At 46.1% G+C, this 23,865-nt stretch overlaps 1 protein-coding gene across 6 annotated transcripts in view; it reads right to left on the bottom strand.

Moving 5' to 3' along the window:
- The window catches only part of LOC147622688 (uncharacterized), a 48,081-nt gene extending 26,239 nt beyond the window's left edge, over positions 1-21,842 (bottom strand). For 4 of the 6 annotated variants that reach the window (XR_015269482.1, XM_086822288.1, XM_086822291.1 and 1 more), the window contains exons 1-3: positions 21,716-21,842; positions 21,512-21,621; positions 19,699-21,410 (exon numbers count right to left, since the gene is read on the bottom strand). Coding sequence is in view for 4 of the 6 variants with exons in the window: in XM_086822288.1 (XP_086678414.1) it covers positions 19,699-21,312 (1,614 nt within the window). In the remaining 2 variants the exon portion in view is untranslated. Of the gene's footprint in view, positions 1-19,698; positions 21,427-21,511; positions 21,622-21,715 lie in introns of all 6 variants that reach the window. The other 2 variants (XR_015269483.1, XM_086822290.1) reach the window with 1 other exon arrangement.
- Between the last annotated feature and the right edge of the window lie 2,023 nt (positions 21,843-23,865).

The raw sequence follows: 23,865 nt of genomic DNA, 5'->3' as shown, positions 1-23,865 counted from the left end.
TCCACCCGTACGCCAGTCTTGCAAACCTGATGCACTGACAACAGACGAAAACCAAGTGACGGAACATACAACACCTGGGAGGAATGCTTCTCCCCTCTGCCATCGAGAACTATCTCCATCCTGCCCTCACTGTGAACTGGGATAGTGGATGTATCCCCAGTAAGAATGTGACCAAAATACCTACAGAGATCCTGTAAATCTGAACGGGAAGGAATCATGTGCCTGGAAGCACCACTATCTAGAATCCACTCCCGAGTATCCGTTGCGGAGAATCCTCCAACCTCCTTCCTGACTAAAGAAAATGAAGCATCAGTGTCCATCACCTCCAGGTGCACAAAAGCCGGAGTCTTCATGATTGCTGCTGAGGAATCTTCACCCTTCTTGGTCTTCCGCTCGGGACACTGCCGCCAATAGTGGCCTCTCTCGCCACAACCATTACAGGTCCTCTCTGCATTTAGTTTCTCGTGGTCAGTAATAACGGACTTCTTTTCAGAAGACTTCTCCGATGAAGCCTTCCCTTTGCCCGTGTTATGGCCTTTCGACCGTTGGCCACTTAAGGCCTCCGAACCTCCACCCTGAGGAGGGTTCGTGAATCGTTCCTCCTGGTCCAAGACCATGGGCACAAGCTCCTCCCACGTGATGGTGTTGAGCCTGCCATTGGTAATCAAAGACGAGTAAAATGCTAAGTACTGAGAGGGCAAATGCGACAGCAACGTTATGGACATGTCCTCTGACGATATCTCCTTCCCAACCTGAAGAACTTCCTGCTGAAGAGCCTGCAGCTTGTTAATATGCTCCCGCATCGTCGACGAGCAGGGCTCATAACCCGCATCTGTACTTCCAAGGAAATCCTCTTCATGGGCGATACCCTGTTGTAAAGAGAGGCCAAATGCTGCTATATACCTCTGGCCAGCGTCATATGCTTTACATGATTGATTACCTGCGGTGTGCAGTTGAGAAAGATAAACGAATGGGCCCTGGCGTTGACACGATCCTACATCTGTGCCTGTGCCTCCGGGTCCTTTCGGATCGACGGTAACTCCCCTTTCTCTACTTCCGGCCGTGGAACCCCAACAATGCCGAAATCAGCGAGGTAAGACTCCAGAACAGATTCCATCATAACCTTCCATATGCCGTAGTAGTTCCCGTCTAACTGACGGTCCACCGGGAACGTGGGGAGTGTCGGAATCTTCACATGCCTCTTGGTCATCTCTAACAGATCTGCCATTGCGGGGATGTACTCTGAAAAAGGGTAGGTGGGTGGGAACAAAGAAGAACTTCCACCTGCAACAAGTGGATGTCCAGCTAATCAACCCGCCGTCCTCTTGCTTCTCCTCTTCCCGAACAGTCCCGAACAGTTCACCAATCAGCAACACAACAGTCCCCCTCTTGCTCACACAAATCCCAAGAACTATCTAGAGCCTAGGCTCTGATACCATGTCAGAATGCGCAGCGGAGATGGTGACCAAATCTGGGAACACGAGCAAAACGCAATGCAGAAAATAACAGCGAGAGAGAGAGAGAGAGAGAGAGAGAGAGAGGCGTGTAACTCTGCTCTATATACACAAGAAGATCCCGGGAATGATACAAAATGGAATGGGGGCCATGGGGCCATTTTATATGGCCCCAAATACCCAGTCGGCCTGTGCTAAAAGCAGCCGCTAGCCCCACGACTAAGTCTCATCCAGTCGGCCTGTAACTTGGTTGAACACAATGCTAATCAATACACTTAAATACACTAAGATTTGAAGGACACTTGCTCAAATACAAGAAGTAAATTGCTAAATTTGACAAGAGGCACACAATGAGCCGGAACGGCCGACCCCTCCCTTGAGTAAATTGTATTACTATTGGAGAAATTCAATACATAGTTTCACGAGCATCCATTGCCAAATCCTCCATGCCAATGCATATGAAATTCAGCATTTAGAAAACAATGGTATGTCGATGTAGATCACCAAGGAGCTGCCTTGATGCCCGGCCCGACTTCAGTGCCCATATTCTCTACCATTGGCTCTATGTTCTACCAAGCAAGGTAGCAACATCTTCAAGAGCACATAGGACAAGAGAAATACTACACAGGGCGGCTAAACAAGGAGTCCTGCCCTTCTACTGAGTAAGTAATGACAATACATTGTCCAATTACCTTACCAGTCTTCATAGAAGTTGTTGCAAGCGGAAGCCTTCGCGTTGGAAGCTTTAGAAGTGTTGATATCTTCGATTTGCCGCAATCCTTCGCGACAAAAGTCTTCAAGAGGATGAAGGGAACATTGGGAAAGCTTCCCCTATGGTTCAACTTGAGAAAGGAAGGCTGAAATTAGGGTTTTCAGCAAAAAGACCAGAAATTACAGCAAAAATGAGAGCTGTTTTGCTGAATTTCAGTCATTAGGAGTGAGGAGAGTGATTAGCACTTGGAAACACTCTTGGAAGCTTGGAAAACACCCTAGCAAGTTGGGTATGGCTATGGAGAGCTTGGAAATGGAGAGAAATGGTGGAAAAAAACAGAGTTTTCAGCCTCCAAAAATCCTCATGAAGAGAAAACACGAATTTCTCTTAATAAGTGAATTGGGGTCCAATCAGGTGAAGGGACATGGGGAGATGCCCATTTATGAGTAAAAGGGGAGGATCAAGTCCTGGACATTGAGTCTTGTCCGCCTCGGGACTTCAGTGAGTGTGAACTTGGAAGAGGTCATAATTTATAAGTGACTTTTGGGCGCCCAAACTTTAATGAAGTGGGAACGCACTCACTTATAAATATTGGCTAAGTCCTAAGGGCTATTTGAGCCTAGATTGGGTAATACTTACCACCTGTTCACATGCCACACAACCATGTCAGCAGACAGTTTCACACGCACGGTTCACGGGCGGGCGTCCCCTTACCCGGAACTACACATAGGTCATGCAGGCATGAAAACAGCATGCAATTTCATTTGCAGGCAAGCACATAAAGATGCTATGCAATGCAGCATTGGCATGAGCAATTTCCGTTCATGAAACCATATAAGACCAGGCGTTTCCAGGCAAGTATACGCAATACCAAACCCAGTGGAAAGCCAATCCTCCAGGCGTTTGTCATGTGCATCACAGATGCCATGGACATTTCTAGGGCTAGATCCAGAAGAGGCAAGCAGATAAAGATTATGAACCAGTAGAACCAGAAGGTAGGAGCTTCAGGTGACCCATCTGAGGTGGACATGGAGCATAGCATGGATCAGAAGGCTGTCGGCTGCATGGAGGCTGACATCAGCATGACCAAAGGACTGTCGGCTGCAGGACAGAAGGTGCTGGCAGCAGGCGCATCCAGAAGACACAGTCGGCAGCATTAAATGGATTTTATGAATTAATAACTGGCCGACCAGCAGTCGGCCAGTTCCCCACATGCTCCAAGGCCTATATAAAGGCACCTTTGCTCCATGTTTGAGTCATTCCACCCACTAGGGGTGTGGGTCACTTAGAGGTCCCATAGGGGACAGAATTTAGGGTTAGGAACCTTTTTATGAAGGCAGCCCATGGCTGCAAAGATCTGTACCTTTTTTGTACATAGTATATACTGAAATTCCAGCACTTCTCACTCTCTCTCTCTACTCTCTCTCTACCTGCGTTTTTGCATCATGGTGCGTTTTTGCATCAGAAGGTCTTCAAGAGTGTTTAGGGCTGAAAGAAGACTACCCAGAGCTTCCGCGCGTTACATTGGTATCAGAGCATCAGGCTCAGCCAAGCTAAACACTGATTCAGTCCCAGATGATGGTGTACAGGTCCAAGGCACAGGAAAGTACACGGATTCGAAGCCCAAGGCGGGAACACAGATCGGGAAGAACTCCCAGGAGGTTTGTTGGTGGTGTTCCACAGTGCCAGATGGGAATGGCAGTTCCGTGAGCCAGATAGGTTCTAAGGGAACGGTCCCAAGGGAGGTTGATCCTCCAAGGGTGATGTGAGAGTGCCAGACTCAGTTCCAGGAACGAAGACCAAGACGGTGTTCAGAATCAGGGCAGGAATGGATGGTGGACTAGAGGAAGACCAGATGCATAGATCTTCATCAGAGACAGAGTGGTTTGGAGAATCAGACCGGATTTTCAGAGAAAAAGGTTTGCCAGGGATGGAAGATGACAGAGGGACTTCGGGACAGGATTGGGATGATGACAGTCATCCAAGAGCAGGTTGGATTCCCGTCATCAAGTTTAGCAGAGGGGGATGTCATGTGCATCACAGATGCCATGGACATTTCTAGGGCTAGATCCAGAAGAGGCAAGCAGATAAAGATTATGAACCAGTAGAACCAGAAGGTAGGAGCTTCAGGTGACCCATCTGAGGTGGACATGGAGCATAGCATGGATCAGAAGGCTGTCGGCTGCATGGAGGCTGACATCAGCATGACCAAAGGACTGTCGGCTGCAGGACAGAAGGTGCTGGCAGCAGGCGCATCCAGAAGACACAGTCGGCAGCATTAAATGGATTTTATGAATTAATAACTGGCCGACCAGCAGTCGGCCAGTTCCCCACATGCTCCAAGGCCTATATAAAGGCACCTTTGCTCCATGTTTGAGTCATTCCACCCACTAGGGGTGTGGGTCACTTAGAGGTCCCATAGGGGACAGAATTTAGGGTTAGGAACCTTTTTATGAAGGCAGCCCATGGCTGCAAAGATCTGTACCTTTTTTGTACATAGTATATACTGAAATTCCAGCACTTCTCACTCTCTCTCTCTACTCTCTCTCTACCTGCGTTTTTGCATCATGGTGCGTTTTTGCATCAGAAGGTCTTCAAGAGTGTTTAGGGCTGAAAGAAGACTACCCAGAGCTTCCGCGCGTTACAGCGTTTCCGGGCATGTACACAAAGGCACAAGTCCCAACGGAAAGCCAAGTCCTCCAGATATTCCGGGCATGATAACATCAAGTCCCAGCGGAATATCATATCCAACTATACAGCATGACACGTGTCAATCACCTGCATAGGCATATTCCATAAGCCATGGACACCAATCCAATATGTACATAGTGTGAAAGCAAGAGTGAACCATTCGGGTGGCCAAATGGTGACATTCCCCCCTGCTTCTAAACAGTTGTCCGCAACTGAAATGCATCCAAATATGTCTGAAGCACATGCGGGCAATCTTTGAAGAACTCTTCATCTACCCATTTAGCATCAATGGGAAGATAGTTCTTAAACTTCACAAGGTAACGCCTCACAACTTTGCCTGCAGCAAGCTTGCGTTCCTTGTGATACACAATCTGCTCTGGCTGCAAGATCTCCTCAAGCTCATCCACTTCTGGTGGATCCTCAATGACCATTTCACGGGGCTCCGGCTCTACATACTTGCGAAGGAGACTCACATGAAAAGCATTGTGTATGTGCCAATGACTAGGTAATGCCAATCTGAAAGCCACTTCATTGATCTTCTCGATCACTCGAAAAGGTCCATAGTACCTCTTTGCAAGTCTTGCTTTCTCAAATTTCAGCAATACCCAATCATTCTCTTTAACATCCAATTGCCTTCTATGCTTGTCGGCAGCCTTTTTATGCTTGTCTTGTGACCTTGCAATGGCTGTCCGCACCTGAGCAAAAGCAATATCCAAGTCTCTTACATACTCATCAGCTGCAAATATCTCATCCTTTGTGCGAAGGATGGGTGGCAAAACCACCTTACCATAAACAATCTCAAACGGGGCCTTTCCCGTAGATGCATGCACCGTGTTGTTGTATGCAAATTCCACAAGCGGTAAGTACTTCTCCCAAGAAGACTTCTGATCCGCCACATAACATTTCAAGAGATCCAACACGGCTGAATTTGCAGCCTCACTTTGCCCATCCGTTTGAGGGTGATAAGCTGATGAGAAGTCCAATTTGGTACCCATATTATCAAATAAGGCCCGCCAAAAGAGACTTGTAGTCCTGGGATCTCTATCCCCCACAATGGACTTCGGCATTCCATGATGTTTGAACACTTGTGCAAGATATATTTTAACCATATGCTCAGCTTTGATGGTCTTTTTGACCGGCAAGAAATGAGCTTGCTTGCTAAACCTGTCCACAATTGTCCAAATTGCATCATTACCCTGTTGGGTACGTGGCAAGTCCATAATGAAATCCATTGTAATACTTTCCCATGGCTGCGTGGGAATAGGCAATGGCTGAAGCAAACCTGGTGCCTTTTGCCTATCAAATTTGACCTTTTGACAGGTGATACATGCACGTACATGTGCCTCTATGTCCTTCCGCATACCTGGCCAAAAGAAATACCGCTCAATCATGTGCGTAGTAGGCATTATGCCTCTATGACCAGCATATGGAGGAGCATGGCACTTATCCAAAACCTTTTGCCTCATGTCAGACACCACACATAAGCAATTATCTTTCATGAGATAACCCTCTTTGATCACATATGAGGCATGTGCATGACCAGCCATCAAATCAGCCCAAATAGTGGCAAAATCAGCATCCGTATGATACAAATCACGCATGGTAGACAAGTCCCCATGAGAGGCAACCGAGATAGCTGCTACATACGGCTTTCGTGACAATGCATCAGCCACTACATTCTTCTTTCCCGGGGTGTGCAAGATCTGAAAATGAAACATAGAGAGGAAATTGGCCATCCTCATATGCTTCTCTGACAACTTAGTTTGAGTAAGAAAATACCTCAAACTCTGGTGATCTGTCTTCACAGTGAAATCAGCCCCAAGAAGGTAATGTTTCCATATAGTAAGTGCATGAATTACAGCCAAGAGCTCTTTCTCATAAATGCCAAGAGATAGCTCTGCATCATGCAATCTACGACTCTCATAAGCCACGGCATGTCCCTCTTGATTAAGGACAGCCCCTATGCAATTTCCAGATGCATCACATTCCACACAAAAAGGCTTTTGCAAATCGGGAACGATCAACACTGGACCATGAGTAGTTGCATCTTTCAATTTGAGAAATGCATCTCTCTCTACATTAGTCCATTTGAACACGGCCTTCTTCTTTGTCAAATCATGCAAAGGAGAAGCAATCCATGCAAAGTGCCGAATGAACCTGCGGTAGTAAGAGCATAATCCAAGAAAACTACGGATCTCATGCACCGAACTCAATTCGGGCCAATTCCGAATTGCATCAATCTTTGCAGGATCCATCCGTACTCCATCTTTGGACACAATATGCCCAAGATAATGTATCTCTGACAAGAAGAACTCACTCTTCTTTGCATTTATGAAGAGTTTATGCTTATGGAGCTCTTCAAAAACAATAGCCAAATGAGCTTTATGCTCTTCTTCGGTCTTCGAGAAGACTAGGATGTCATCAAAGAAGACACCTGTAAATTTCCTGTACCCACGGAATATGCGATCCATCATTCTATTGAATGTAGCCGGGGCATTTGTAAGACCAAAAGGCATAACAAGATACTCATAAAGCCCAAATGCTGTCCTGAAAGCAGTTTTGTGTACATCCTCAGGCACTACACGCACTTGATGATATCCACTCTTGAGATCAATTCGGCTAAAGCATGCCGATCCATCCAACTTGTCAAGGATGTCGTCTATGCGTGGAATCGGAAACCTATTCTTGATGGTAAGCTTATTCAAAGCTCTATAATCCACACACATACGAAAGGATCCATCCTTCTTTTGAACCAAGAGGACGGGTAAACAATATGGGGAAGAGCTTGGCTGAACCAAACCCTTCTCAAGAAGCTCATTTACTTGCTTCATGATCTCCTCTTTTTGGGATGCACTTACACGATAGGCTGGCCTATTAGGTGGTGAGCTACCCGGCACAAGATCAATGCGATGATCTTCCGGTCGTACAGGTGGTAACTCATCAGCAAAACAATCATTGTGCTCTTGCAAAAATTTCAGCCTATCATTACTAAGAGTGTTTACATGTACATTATTTTTCTCAACATGATCTCGTACAAAAATCAAGTACGCAAAAACACTCTTTTTCATTACTTTCTTAATTTGTACATGAGATACAAGGGGAATGGTATCACCCTCTTCACCAGCATCGATTACATGTTCTCGGCCTTTATGTATGAAGGTGATCCTGTTAGTCTTGTAAGCCTTGCACGGATCAATACGTGTATGCCAAGGCTTTCCAAGCAATACATCACAGCCATTCAAAGGCGCCACAAGAAAATCCTCATGATCCACATAGCCTTGAATGTGTATGCGCAACTTGCCAAAAATAGGCATGACCTGCACTTCTCTACCAACAAAGGCAGCCCCTGCTTCAATTTGAGGACCCATGTCCTCCACTTCAATACCCAAAGCAGCTGCCATCTGAGTGGATATGAAATTTTCAGATGCACAATCATCAAACATGAACAAAGCGGGTTGATCTTTGAGTTGTCCCCAAGCTTTGCATACAACCCTATCTTTGCTATCATGTGAAGTGTTGCCCTGCACATCCGGAACCATATGCACATTAGGCTTCTGTACATTAGCATTTTCAGCTTTGTTCTTCTTATTTGGGCATGCTTTTGCCATGTGCTCAGTGCTGCCACAAGTAAAGCATTTGCCTTCACGCATATATTGCTCCTTCTTCTCAGCACTAAGACCAAAGTTTGCCGGCTTATAAGGGCGCTTTTTAGCAAACTTATTTTCAGCTTTTGGACCTAATTTGGCTTGGTTTTGGTCCCTTTTAGGTGGCTGTCCATCATTTTGCAGGTTTTGGACAGCCCTCTCTTTGCCTTGAAATGAGGGTTTAGCCTTATTGGATCGACTCAATTTGAGTTCCAATTGCTCGGTGGCGGTAGCGGCTGCGATTAATTGGTGTAAGGTATGACCAGGATACATTTGTAATCCCGCTTTGTACACGGGTTGCAATCCCGATTGAAACCTTCTCTTCCTTTCCGCCTCGGTGACATGCATAAATGGAGACACCTCCAAAAGCACTTTCCAAAACTTTTGTACATATGCATTTACCGATTCCCCCTCATTTTGCTTTACCCAATCCCACTTCATTGTTATCTCATTCAATGCATTGGGAGGCAAGAATTGAGCATAAAACCTCTCCTTGAACTCTTCCCATGATCTAACGGGATTCGGTGAGAGCTTCTCCGTGAGCCACCAATGGGCAGCAGTGCCTTTCATGAACATGCTTACATGCCGGATCATGGATTTCTGAGTGAAATCCTCATCACTGAAAGCAATATCAAATTGGGCAATAAAAGCAAGTGCCTTTGATGCATCATACTCTCCATGATATGTGTCAAACTTCACAGATTTGTCTCCGGCTTTGAAGTCACGAGACTTTGATGCATGTGTGTGCATCTCAACATGTTTTCCCCCATGTTTGCCCATTGGGACAGTCCCTGAAATTGGCATCATTTTTGGACCAAAAGGTGATGCATAAGGCATAGATACATGTGCCCTGTAAGCATGAGGCATGGCTGGCCCCTCAACATGCATTGATACATTTTCAGCCATAACTTCTCCCTCACGAGCACACTCGAAGGCATGAGTGGCATGAGAGATACGCGGAATACCTGCACCAACAGAAAATTGCAGCCCATGTTGCATGTGTTGTGCATGTACATTTTCAGCCGGCAATGGCATTTGACATACATTTTGACCACTGCCATAAACATTGTATCCTTCACAGGCTACATGAGGTATTCCTGCATGGCGTGAAGTCACCGATTGTTCCTCTCCCATAGCATGGAGATTCATCCTCTTAGACATAACTTCTTGTTCGGGCACTTGTGGGGATTCCAAGACATGTGGGATGGTTGCCTTTTCTGCATAGGCATCCTCGGTACGAGCCAAGTATGCACGTGCTGCATCCCTTGGTTGCATGTGCAACTCTTGAGCAATCATTGCCATTGCATGATCCATATAAGATTCAGCTTTCTTGGTCTTCAAACTGTCATGTACCAATGGATCCTCGCGGCGATAGAGATTCAATTCTTCTTGTTGTGCTTGGAGAAGAGCCTGCAAACGAGTAAGTTCAGCCCTCAAGACTATGGACTCTTCTTCTTGCATCTTCTCTTTGCCACGCGACGGCTGTCCCACATATTCATGTTCCCTATTGTGCACCACATGAGTTTGCTCATCCTGTAAAGCATTGGAGGCATGCATTTCATTGTCCCTGCCTCTTGTATTAGCATCTCCAACATTCATTGTATGGCTGTCCATAATGTTCTAAGTGTAGAGATAGCTAGTGTTCACGGTGATCGTCTCTCACGATAGAAGTGAAAGAGAACCGTATGCTCTGATACCAATGTAACTTGGTTGAACACAATGCTAATCAATACACTTAAATACACTAAGATTTGAAGGACACTTGCTCAAATACAAGAAGTAAATTGCTGAATTTGACAAGAGGCACACAATGAGCCGGAACGGCCGACCCCTCCCTTGAGTAAATTGTATTACTATTGGAGAAATTCAATACATAGTTTCACGGGCATCCATTGCCAAATCCTCCATGGGTTTTCAGCAAAAAGACCAGAAATTACAGCAAAAATGAGAGCTGTTTTGCTGAATTTCAGTCATTAGGAGTGAGTAGGAGAGTGATTAGCACTTGGAAACACTCTTGGAAGCTTGGAAAACACCCTAGCAAGTTGGGTATGGCTATGGAGAGCTTGGAAATGGAGAGAAATGGTGGAAAAAAACAGAGTTTTCAGCCTCCAAAAATCCTCATGAAGAGAAAACACGAATTTCTCTTAATAAGTAAGTGAATTGGGGTCCAATCAGGTGAAGGGACATGGGGAGATGCCCATTTATGAGTAAAAGGGGAGGATCAGGTCCTGGACATTGAGTCTTGTCCGCCTCGGGACTTCAGTGAGTGTGAACTTGGAAGAGGTCATAATTTATAAGTGACTTTTGGGCGCCCAAACTTTAATGAAGTGGGAACGCACTCACTTATAAATATTGGCTAAGTCCTAAGGGCTATTTGAGCCTAGATTGGGTAATACTTACCACCTGTTCACATGCCACACAACCATGTCAGCAGACAGTTTCACACGCACGGTTCACGGGCGGGCGTCCCCTTACCCGGAACTACACATAGGTCATGCAGGCATGAAAACAGCATGCAATTTCATTTGCAGGCAAGCACATAAAGATGCTATGCAATGCAGCATTGGCATGAGCAATTTCCGTTCATGAAACCATATAAGACCAGGCGTTTCCAGGCAAGTATACGCAATACCAGACCCAGTGGAAAGCCAATCCTCCAGGCGTTTCCGGGCATGTACACAAAGGCACAAGTCCCAACGGAAAGCCAAGTCCTCCAGATATTCCGGGCATGATAACATCAAGTCCCAGCGGAATATCATATCCAACTAGACAGCATGACACGTGTCAATCACCTGCATAGGCATATTCCATAAGCCATGGACACCAATCCAATATGTACATAGTGTGAAAGCAAGAGTGAACCATTCGGGTGGCCAAATGGTGACACGGCCAGCCAAAAAAAGGTCCACGACCTAAACAGAACAGTCGGCCTGCTCCAAGGAATGAACACATGCACACGGGTGCAGTCGGCTAGCTTCTGGGTCATCCTGCCAACATAGGGCAGCCACCCACACCACGGAAAAATAGGAAAAAATGGGAAAAAAATATGGACAGTGGGGAAAAATGAGAACAACACCTACAATGGCGGGCACACCCACAACAAAGGCCCTGGTGTCTACAGAAAGACAGGAGATGACTTCTAACAGCTATGCAGGCAGAGCTGGATGCTATTGAACGGAATGGCTCTTGGATTTTGGTGCCTAGGCCACTGCAGCGTAAGGTAATTGGTGTGCGCTGGATCTTCAAATCAAAGTTCCGAGCTGATGGCAGCTTGGACAAGCACAAGGTGAGGTTGGTTGCCAAGGGTTATGCTCAGCGCCTTGGAGTCGACTTCAATGAGACCTTCGCTCCGACGGCCCGGATGATTACCATTCGCACCGTTCTTGCTCTTGCAGGACATCATAGATGGCCCGTATTCTAGATGGACGTCAAATCGGCTTTCCTTAATGGAGAGCTTACATAGGAGGTTTATGTTGATCAGCTGCCGGGATTTGTTGTTCCAGGCAAACAGGATCAAGTGTACCGGCTGAAGAAAGCTTTATATGGTCTGAAGCAAGCTCTGCGGGCTTGGTACCAGCGGATTGAAGAGTTCTTTCAGAAGCTCAGCTTGCGCCGTTCTCATGCAGATTCGAACCTATATATCCTCCTTGAGAGGGGGTTGATTGTTATCATTGTGGTCTATGTTGATGACCTCATCTTTACAGGTTCTTATTCTGTGAGGATCCGTTCAGTCATGGACGCTTTGGAGACAGAGTTTGAGATGACGGATCTTGGCCTTCTGCATTATTTTCTTGGCTTTGAGATTTGGCAGACCCCGAAGGGCATTTTCTTCTCTTAGCAGAAGTACACAAGGGAGATTCTTGACATATTTCAGATGACTGGATGCACACCAGTATCTTCTCCTATGGATACTAGTGAGAAGCTTTCTCTTCTTGATGCTTCTCCAGGGATTGACAGTATCGGGTTCTCGTCGGCTGTTTGGTTTGGTTGACCTACTTCCGATTGGACGTGTGTTTCGCAGTCAGTTTATTATTGAGTTCTTTCTCATCCAAACCTCGTCAGCAGCATTGGCGGTGTGCTCTCAGAGTTCTTCGGTACTTGCGTGAAACTCTGGACTTTGGCATCTTCTATGGCCAAGGATGCACTCTTCTTGGATGGTCTGATTCAGATTGGGCTGGAGATCCAAATACTCGGCGTTCGACCACTGGTTGTGTTTTTTCACTTGGGTCTGGAGCCATTTCATGGAGCAGTAAAAAGCAGCCTACTGTGGTGCTTTCCTCTACAGAGGGAGAGTATCGTGCGGTTTGTTATGCTGCATGTGAGGTGATTTGGTTGCGGAGGTTATTGGAGGAGCTTGGCTGTCCTCCTACCGGATCTACGCTTCTTTGGTGTGACAATCAGAGTTGCATCGCCATCGCCAAGAACCCTATGTTTCATGCTCGTACGAAACACATTGAGATACCGTGAACGGGTTCTTGCTAGAGATTTGCGTTTGGTGTATTGTCCTTCAGCGGAGAATGCTGCAGATTTGTTTACCAAGCCGGTTTCTTAGGCTTCCTTGGCTCCTCATCTTCGGCTTCTCGGAGTATGTTCAGCATTTGGTGCTGAGAGGGGGTGTGCACATTCATCCCCAGTTTCTGCCCATGTTTGGTGTCCTTTTTGGTCCCTTTTTCATGGCCCTTGATTGTGGGCTAGCCACCCCTTTTTTATATATTTTTCTGGGATTTTTCCCAGCCTGGATGTATTTTCCCAGTCGGCCAGTATTAGCATGTCCAGTCAGCCAGCCCTTCTCGCCTATAAATAGGTGGGCTGGCCTCTCACTTTTCCATCTTGCCTACTCTTTCTTTTGCTCCCTCACTTATGAGACTCTTTCTGTCTCTTGCTTGGGACTGTATCACTTCAGTATATTCAGCATAGTTGCTCCATATCTCTCTCTCTCTCTTGCACTCTCTACTCAGCACACTCTAGTGCTTATTTGCTTCCACTCTGTGCACTCTTTCATAGGGCAATATTGTCGAAATGCACAACGGAAAATGAGACAAGTGCTGTGAACAAAACGCAGAAGTGTAGAGAGAGAGAGAGAGAGAGAGAGAGAGAGAGAGAGAGAGAAGCTGTATAAACTCTGCTATATACACAAGAATCCGATACAAGAGGAAGTGGGCGACCAAGGGTGGTATTTATACCACCCTCCCGTGCTGGTCAGCCAGCCTAGAAGCAGCAGATATGCCCATGACCAACAAAAAATGCAATCGGCCAGCATAAGTCCGCCAAAACAAGCGCAGTTGGCCAGAGCAAAATCACCAGTTGGCTAGCACAATAGGAGTCAGCCAACACAAGACTTCCCCCATGACTAGAAAAATAGGGAGAAAAACAAGGAAAAATGGAAAAAAATGAGAAAAGCTCTGTTAGAAGTCATCTCCTGTCTATACATATACACCAAGGCCTCTGTTGTGGGTGTGCCTGCCCATATTAGGTGTTTTCACATTTTTTCCCACTCTCCATATTTTTCCCCCATTTTTTTCATTTTTTTGTGGCTTGGATGGCAGTCCTGAGCTGGCAGGAGGCTCTATCTTCTGGCCAACTGCACCTAAAAGTACCCGACTTCAGTTCTATGCTGGCCGACTCAGGACAGCTGGCCGACTGGTATATGTGGCTGGTCGTAGAGATTCAGAGCCTGTCGGCTGCCTCTGTTGCAGGCCGACTGCTGTATGGGGGCCATATAAAACGGCCCCACAGCCCCCTTGCCACATTGTCTTGTAGTGTCTTGTATTCGGGATCTTCTTTGTGTATATAGAGTAGAGTTATACGCCTCTCTCTCCATTGCTGTTTTTCTGCACTATGTTTGCTCTTGTGTTCCCAAATTTGGTCATCATCTCTGCTGCGCATTCTGACATGGTTTCAGAGCCCTAGGCTCTTGATAGTTCTTGGGATTTGTGTGAGCAAGAGGGGGACTATTGTGTTGCTGATTGGTGGACTGTTTTGGACTATTCGGGAAGAGGAGAAGCAAGAGAACGGCGGGCTGATTTGCTAGACAGCCACTTGCAGGTGTAAGTTCTTCTTTGTTCCCACCCACCCACCCTTTTTCAGAGTACATCCCCGCAATGGCAGATTTGTTAGAGATGGCCGAGAGGCATGTGAAGATCCCTACACTCCCCACGTTCCCGGTGGACCATCAGTTGGACGGGAACAACTACGGCATATGGAAGGTTATGATGGAATCTGTTCTGGAGTCTTACGACCTTGCTAATTTCATCGTTGTTGGGGTTCCACGGCCGGAAATAGAGAAAGGGGAGTTACCGTCAACCCGAAAGAACCGGGAGGCACAGGCACCGTTGTGGGATCGTGTGAGCGCCAGGGTCCATTCATTTATCTTCCTCAACAGCACACCGCAGGTAATCAATCATATCAAGCATATGACGCTGGCCAGAGGTATATGGCAGCATTTGGCTTCTCTTTACAACAGGGTATCACCCATGAAGAGGATTTCCTTGGAAGTACAGATACGGGTTATGTGCCCTGCAAAGTCGTCGACGATGCGGGAGCATATTAACAAGTTGCAGGCTCTTCAGAAAGAGATATCATCGGAGGACATGGCCATAACGTTGTTGTCGCATTTGCCCTCTCAGTACTCAGCATTTTACTCGTCTTTGATTACCAGTGGCAGACTCAGCACCATCACGTGGGAGGAGCTTGTGCCCATGGTCTTGGACCAGGAGAACGATTCATGAACCCTCCTCAGGGTAGAGGTTCGGAGGCCTTGACTGGCCAACGGTCGCAAGGCCGTAACAAGGACAAAGGGAAGGCTTTATCGGAGAAGTCTTCTGAGAAGAAGTCCGGCGTTGACCTCGAGAAACTAAAGGCAGAGAGGACCTGTAATCATTGTCGCGAGAAAGGCCACTATTGGAGGGAGTGTCCCAAGCGGAAGACCGAGAAGGGTGAAGATTCCTCAACAGCAATCACGAAGACTCCGGCTTTTGTGCACTTGGAGGTGATGGACACCGATGTTTCATTTTCTTCAGGCAGGAAGGAGGTTGAAGGACTCTCCGCAACAGATACTCAGGAGTGGATTCTAGACAGTGGTGCTTCCAGGCACATGACTCCTTCTCGTTCGGCTTTACAGGATCTCTACAAGTATTCTGGTCACATTCTTACTGAGGATACATCCACTATCCCAGTTCACAGTGAGGGCGAGTTGGAGATAGTTCCCGATGGCAGAGGGGAGAAGCATTCCTCCCAAGTATTGCATGTTCCCACACTTGGTTTTCATCTGTTGTCAGTGCAACAGGTTTGCAAGACTGGCGTACGGGTGGAGTTTGATGAGCATTTTGTTGCTCTCCAGGACAAGGCAACAGGCCAGGTAGTTTGGGAAGGCGGAGTGGAGAATGGAGTTTACAAGCTTTCAGCACTCTCTGTAACTCGCGGCGCCCGGGGGACTAGGGCCTTTGACACACTTGTTGATACCATCAATGCATATTAAAACATTTAAACATGGCCACAGCCTTAACACATATCCATCATCACTTTGCATAAAATATAAAAGTTTGGACATAATATCCACAAATGCTGAAAATGGAGCTTGCACGTGTGACACCGCATAGAGGCGGGAATGGGCTGACCCCCCCCTTGGAGTATTTTATTACCCAAGGAGAATAATATCATGTACAAGCTTTGAGGGCCTTACTCTCCCCATGGAAGATGCCGGATTATCCATATACAAATGCCATAACGCAGCCCAACACGAGGCTACCAAGCCGGAACATAGGCTGTAGAAATGCCGAGCCAACAACATAATCCATATACCTCCGTGTGGGTACTGATTCTTCCCCAAAAACCACGGGTCTTCATGCAATAGAGCTGGTATAGCAAGTACAACTCTCCATTCAGCCGATACAGCAGGTACAATGGCTGGTACAGCCGGTACAGTGGCTGGTACAGCAGGTATAGGGGTTGGTACAGCCGGTATGGTAGTAATAGGCTTGCAGTTCTCCATCCCAAAGGTCTCTAGCAACTCATGAACATACCGCTACTAAGAAACAAAGAACCCCCTCTAGGTCTGCCGAATCTCCAATCCTAAGACGAAATGGAGTAAGCCTAAGTCACTCATCTCAAACTCCTTTGACAAGGCAGCCTTCGTCACTGCTATGTGCTTCACATGACCGCCAGTGAAAATGAGATTATCCACATAAAGGATAATCAACGTGACCAAACCACGTTCCTGAAAGAGATACAAGTTAGGATCTGCAACCGATCTCTGAAAGTCTGTCCGTAGAAAGAAGGAATCAATCTTCTGATTCCAAGCCCTGGGAGCTTGCTTAAGACCATACAAGGCCTTCCGCAACCTGTAAACCATCCCCTTTGATCCCAAAATCTCAAAGCCTGGAGACTGCTCAACATACACCTCCTCCTGCAACAAGTCACCATTAAGGAACGTAGATTTTAAATCCATATGATATACGGGCCCCTGCTGAGAAGAGACAAGGGCAAGAATTGTCCGAATCATGGTCATCCTCGTTGTTGGTGCAAAGGTATCCTCATAGTCGATGCCAGGCCACCGAGCATAGCCCTTAGCCACAAGTCTGGCCTTGCGCTTGTCCACCGACCCATCAGACGTATACTTGGTCTTAAAGACCCACTTGACACCAATGACTGACCGTTTTGACGGCCTCAAAACCAACTCCCAAGTTTTATTCTTCTATATGGCATCCAATTCCACTTGCATGGCTTTCCTCCAAGTCTTCTTAGAAAGAGCTTCCTTCATGGAAGTGGGCTCTTTGTCCCAAATGATACGAGACATCAAAGCATAGTTCACCTGTAACAGCTCCTCTGAATGACTTTTGTCACGAACACTGTGTGACCTTCGAGATTCATCCTCTATGGAAGCTCTGTAACACCCGACTCTCGAATGGTGTCTAACAACCACTTTGGTACTCGAACAAAACGCGGAGCCTCCTGCTCTGCTGCTAGGGCTCATCTCCAGCCTCAAGCTCAACCTCTACAACTAACTGAGGCTATCTAGCTAGAACAATAGACTGGGAATCATCCTCATACTCATCTGGTTCTCCAAGAAGTGGCGGCTCATCAATAGTGGAAGCTGGAACATGCTCATCAAAGACAACATCTCTGCTGACAACAACCTCGTTCCGCTCTAGGTCATATATCTTCGTGTTGGACTCACACACTCACACACACAAACCTGCATATTAGGGTTAGGTGCAAGATGGAGAAGCTCACACAGAAATGAGAGAGAGAGAGAGAGAGAGAGCCAAAAGTGTGGTAGCCACAAAATCATAGTCACAGGGGACGGAGGGGACGGCAGCTTGGAACACGGGGACGGCGTTTCGGGACGGACCAGCAAAAACGGGGACGGACGGGGACGGACGGACATCCCCCATGACACGTTTATCACAGGGGACGGCGCAGGGACGGGGACGCCGGTCGGGGACGGCACTGTGAGGGGACGGCAGAGAGCTGTTGCTCGCCTTTTTTTGCCGTTGCGCCTGCTGTTTTTTCCCTTGGCCCTTGCCTCTCTCTTGCCTTGAGGTTTGGCATTTAGGCTTGAGCTTTGGGGCCTTGGACCTTGGCCCTTGAGGCTTGGCCCTTGCCTCTGTCTCTCTCACTTGCCCTTGCCTCTCTCTTGCCTATCTAATATCTATATAAGAATAAGCTGCAAGGCTACAAACATGGAGTTTAGCGTAAACGGCCCTTCGGGCCGGGGGGGGGGGTCATCTCCCCCCCGGACCCCCTGCACAGAGGGGCTCACGCCCCCCTCCGCACCTTCCCCCAAGTAGGCTGGTGTGAAACTGCGCGCCGCAACGGACCCAAAATTTACAGCCCATATGCAGTAGGTGTATAATAACTCACCGCATATGCATGTAGCGTTGGCAGTGTGCCAACCTTCTCCAGAATCGTCTCATGCTATCTGGCCACAATCGGCCACCATCCGGTGTTTAAACCGGGACCTATCAGGTGACCCGTGCTACTCATAAATGCCTTCTCTTCATATACGGGGGACTCACAAAGTAAAGTTAGCCGGTGCCTGCGTAGTTACCTGAGGGTGGAAAAACTTTAAAAAAAAAGTATTTTTTGAGTGCCGTTCCCTCCCCCGTCCCCGTTCCCTACTTATGGCCGTCCCCCGTCCCGTCCCCGTCCCCCGTTACCGTCCCCCGTTCCTTGTGACTATGCACAAAATGCAAGTCAACCCTTGCATGTGTGTCACATCCATATAATATAGAAGTACAAAATATTATATGTAGAGTGTCCTTTCACACTTGATATCAAGGGGAAAAACCACATGGGAAAAAGTGCCCTTGGTTAAGCCCTGTTCACACATAGCACTACCATAAGTAAGCATATGCCTTTGATTAGTTTAGAATGCTTTAAACCATTTGGGATAATTTCTAAGTAACTTGAGAATGAAAAAAATTGAAAAATAGTCAGCCATACAAAGGAGGTTATGACGAGTTTCCATGGACAGTTTTGTATCACCCCAGTGAGATAGCTGTATTTATGTTTTCATTCTGTTTTATTTTCCATTCCATGATGAGATATGCCATGGACATTATTGTACCACTTTGGTCTCATAGGCCCATTGGGTCTTTAGTCAACGCTTAATATATCTTTCTTTCTTTTCTTTCTCTCTCTCTCTCTTTCTCTCTCACACACACACACACAAAGGCGCAACACGTTCTTTTCTTTCTTTTCTTTCTTTCTTTCTTTTCTCTCTCTCTCTCTCTCTCTCTCTCACACACACACACACAGACACAAAGGCGCAACACGTTCTCTCGCAGATACTGCAGTCTATTTCTCTCTGGCTGCAGCTGTTGGCCTCCACAGCTGTGACCAAGGAAAGCGGCTAGCCATGGCGGTTGGGTGGAGGGAAGTGGGAAAGCATGAGAGAGGAGGCTAAGTGTGTGTTCAAGGTATAAACCTTAGGTTAAATAATACCTAAGGTTTATACCTTACATAAATTAAATGGCTGCATCAGCGGCCATCTAATTCATATACATCCTCATAGTTTTCTTAATACTCTACAAATATATATTCATAACACTCAAGCATACAAATTGAAAGAATTTCCACAAAGACACAAAAACAATGAGCAGTTAAACAAAGTAAAATAAAGCACTGATAGTACTCTGCTTGAACTACTGTTGGTAAGTTGAGCAAGTAGTGCTAATTCAAACAGCATCAAACTTACAGGTGGCAAAGATGGTTTGATGACAGCAGCATTGTTGTTAAATAAATTCGATCTACCATCCACAATTTGATCCACCCTTTGCACACTTCCAATCACTGATCCTGTTTGTGTTTTGTTACTATCTCCAGTCAATCCTTCGCTTCCTTTGATCCAAGCGCTGATCCATGGTGCTCCCTTCCAAGCAGAACCAGACAAGTGTAGAGCTCCAGCAGACTTTGGGCTTGAACTCGAACTGCCAGATGTAACTGATGCAGCTAATTTAGTCATTTTCCTAACCATGTGTGTGCCATCTTTCTTATCCCTCCATGATCCATCACTCTGATAGAGTGTTCCCACTTTGGAAGCTGATGCAGGTACTCTTTGGGTAGTAGTTCCAGAGCACTTCAGCAACGCCAGCCTTGCAAAGTTATCTGTCGTAGTCTTATACTTCAAAACATGGTCCTGCACAATGCCTCTTTTCACCTTTACCGTCTTAGTAGATTCGGCAACCTTCGCTGAAGTACTCACTGGCCTGAACATCCTGTCACCCATCTCCCCAGTGGTCTTATTAGCAGCTCCTGGCATTTGTTCTAGCTCTGGTTCTATGAGTTTGTTTGTCACTAGCTCTGTGATTCTTCCCTTGTTGTCCTTATCTTTCTGTCGTCTCTCTGTGTCTCTCACTCTCCTCATCTCTCTCTCTCTTTCTGCAGCCACTTCCCTCTCTCTTTCCTTTGCAGCTTCCAACTCCTCCTCTCTTTGTCTTCTCCTCTCTTCAACCAACCGAGCCACTTCTTCCCTCTGCTTCCTTTCCTCCGCCTCTATACGCTCTTTCTCTAATCGTGCTTGCTTCTTCTCATTGGCCTTCCTGCGAGCTTTCTCACCCCTGCTTCCATTAAAATCATCCAAATCATCTGTTCCCCTGTGAGTACCCCTAGATCTGTCAGCAGAGAGCTGCCCTACTCCTAGCAACTTTCTCCCTACAAGGGACAGTATTTTCAATATGAACATGAGGGCAGCTGGGAGAGAATGCCCTGCACTGCATTTATCTGCTACATGTATGCTTTCCCCAAACCAAGCGCATCGATTTCTTTCCATGTCCCTGGACCAGATGCCAACGTGGGGTCTACTGCCTCGTCGTCCAGCTTTCAAGTGCCACATTCCTGCTCCATTATCACCAGAGCAATATACAGAAGGTGGCAGTCCCACCAATCCCGAACTGGCTGAAGCTCCCGGCACTTCTAAAACGGGCCGCTTTGAAATGTGGCCACAATATGTGCACATGAATCTACCACCACCTGGAGTCTGTACTTTGTACACAGTCAGGCAGTTTCTACACCTACGCGTGGCTTCCTTTCGCCATTTTGCCGCTTCTTGTGCTTCTATCAGTTTCCTTTCCCTCAGAAGAGCACTTCTGTGCACTCGCCACGAAGAAAGCCATGGCATTAGCAGTTCATACCATACCAAACTGCTCAGCAGCACACCCAAGCAAGCCAACCGAGATGAGGTGACTTCAAGGCGATAATTTGGTGGAAGAAGCTGGGAAAGTGCCCATACAATGATGAACGGAATGACCAGCCATGGCAACATGGTCGCAAGGCGCCGTGACCACCTTGATATCACACAGAGTAAGCACATTCTGTTGCCCACTCTTCCCTTCCAAATCTCTCCTTACCCTAGTCTTATAACCCTAATGGCCTTGTTATCGATGGAGAAACACTGTTACAGTCCCTTATCTGTAATGGCCAAACCCTAATGGAATCTGTTAACAGTCACGGCCAAACCCTAATGGAAGATGTTAACTGTATGGTTGCCAAAACAGAGTACAAATTGTTACCTGTGATCGATGGAAAACCCTAATTTGATTCTTCATGGTAGTTCTGTTAACCCAAATCGCCCGGCTGCAGAGCACGTCATTGTGTAGACATGGAAGGCGTCTTTGAGTTCCTGCAAAAAAATCCATACAGAACAACAAATCCGCGGTCAGGAATCAGCAGATGCTGTCTGAAGATGGGAAAAGGCGACAGGCTGAGAGCAAGACCCGCGGATGAGGTGTTCTTTCATTTACGCAGAGACGGAAGTGTCTGCCAAAAATTACGTTGATTATGATGATGATCTTGAGTATGAATAGTCAAAACAAATGACCGCCTTCAGGAGTTAAGAGGTTGGTCACATGGGGCTGTTATCTCGTATGCATCTTCCCTCAAACCATGGGACGTGTCTATGACCCTCACAATCTAAACATTTTTGGCCTGCCATGTAAAGGCCTTAGTGTTCACTTGAGGTTTCTAGCTCTAGGGAAGAAGTTTTCGAGGCACATTAAGTAGAAAATTTTATTGGTATCCTATTCTATCGCTCTAGGCTATGCCGCTTCTCTCTCTCTCTCTCTCTCTCTCTCAATATAGGAAGGCCTTCGTGAACATCCATAGGATGTACTCCTTGTTTGATATGTGAGTGGCTTTAAAGCCATTCTCTTTGGTTTGGATGAGTGGTATAAGAAACCCTTGCAAACATGTCGTTAAAATAGCTACCTAATTAGAAGAATAACATAGTTTATGTAAGGTCCCTCCCAAGCCATGTATGTATGTGTCTCTTTTAATATAGATTTCAATAAATAAAGAGAGTGTACTTAGAAAAGAGTGAGACAATAGGGCTAGAAACATTAGGAAAGTGTTAGAATAAAAATATTAGCTCCAAAAATCCTAAAAGAAATAAGAACATAAGAATAGCTCTATTAAGAGATAAGTATCTCCAAAAATAGAATTTTGAATTTAGGTGATAAGAGGTCATATTTAGAGTACTTTTACACATTTAGAGTCTATGCATACTAAAAATGTGAAAAAATAACGCATTTCTAAAGATGGTGCGTTTGTGGCTATATAGAGACGTTTTTGCCTATTCTACCCTCGTTATTCTACCCGCGTAGGCTTGTAGACCAGATGCCTTCTCGTTCTTTTGACTGGTTATATGACCATATTCTGAGTTTTTATCAGAGAGTTATGGCCAAAACAATTTGCTCTTTCTGTCAGGGTCTCTACACAGAGAAAACTATGAGAAGACAACAAGTAGCCTCAAGGTAATCCTAGAGTTTGAGATATATATATCCCTTCATTCTTATCTAATATCTCAGAAAAGAAGCTTAGATTGCTATAGTCTTTCGGAGGAAGAGACCAAAACTCCATAGCTTTTCTTTTAGAGAAAGAATAGTATGCCGTAGCCCTGTAAGAGAAGGCTATTTTGCCATAGATCTTAGAAAGAGAGAAGAGTCACAGTATGAGTAAGAGGAGATAAAGCTTGGGGATGATTGGATGATTTCAATCGTAAGAGAAGGTATTAGAAGACTCTATGCTCTTGTGTTAATAACGAGCAAAGGCAACGATAAACGACAAATTTCTATAAGGTATATACATATTTTGTTTTTCAATTATATATCATTCTTAGGGGTTGAGGTATGGCCCCGGCTTCTCTATTAATTGTTAATTAGTGATCTATTTGATTGATTTACTATTTAAAGTTTGTATTCTTTTAAACAATAGTATATGCCTTAAATAAAGAATGTCTTATCGCAATCTCAAGTTGAAATGCTAAAATCTTTGTGAAAAGGATTGTTTTCTTAAAGAAGGTGACATGGATCCTAGTTCTATGGTTTAGTGAGTAAATGGATTTTTATCTTGGTTAAATTAAGGTACAGGTACAACTTCTCCCTGCCTTGACGCTGCCCCCGTTCTTGTGCTTGTGTAGCCGAACGGCGGAGACGTTAGTAAGGCCCGGAGTTGGCCCATGGTATCCCTCATACCATTGGGAGAATGAGGTTTGCCGATTGAGACGAGTGATTGTGATACTGCCTAGTTCTAAGGGCCCAGGCTAGTGCGGTGAATTAGCCCACCCTAGTGCCCAAACATCCCTCTGAGGGGCGGGAGGATCGAGCGATGGAGCCTGAGAGGGCGACAGGCCGGCTGGAGTCCTCGCCAGCGCGGTCGACGATGAGGTGTATGGTCCCGTAGGGTTTTGCCCAGCATATAGAGGCTGGAAGGCCGAATTCTAGATCATCGGCAGAATAAGAATAAGAGAGCCGGTTTGGCTTGTATGAAATTGGTTCATGTATAGACTTTTTATATAATTACATCTTGTCTTTAGTATGATTGCATTATGTAAGAAGGCTGTTTTAACGAACCTTGTGAAAAAGGACCT

This window comes from Cibotium barometz, chromosome 28, assembly GCF_041138505.1.
Source record: "Cibotium barometz isolate CiBa-2024 chromosome 28, ASM4113850v1, whole genome shotgun sequence".
Classification (NCBI taxonomy): Eukaryota; Viridiplantae; Streptophyta; class Polypodiopsida; order Cyatheales; family Cibotiaceae; genus Cibotium; species Cibotium barometz.
This window is presented reverse-complemented; position numbering and strand designations above follow the sequence as displayed.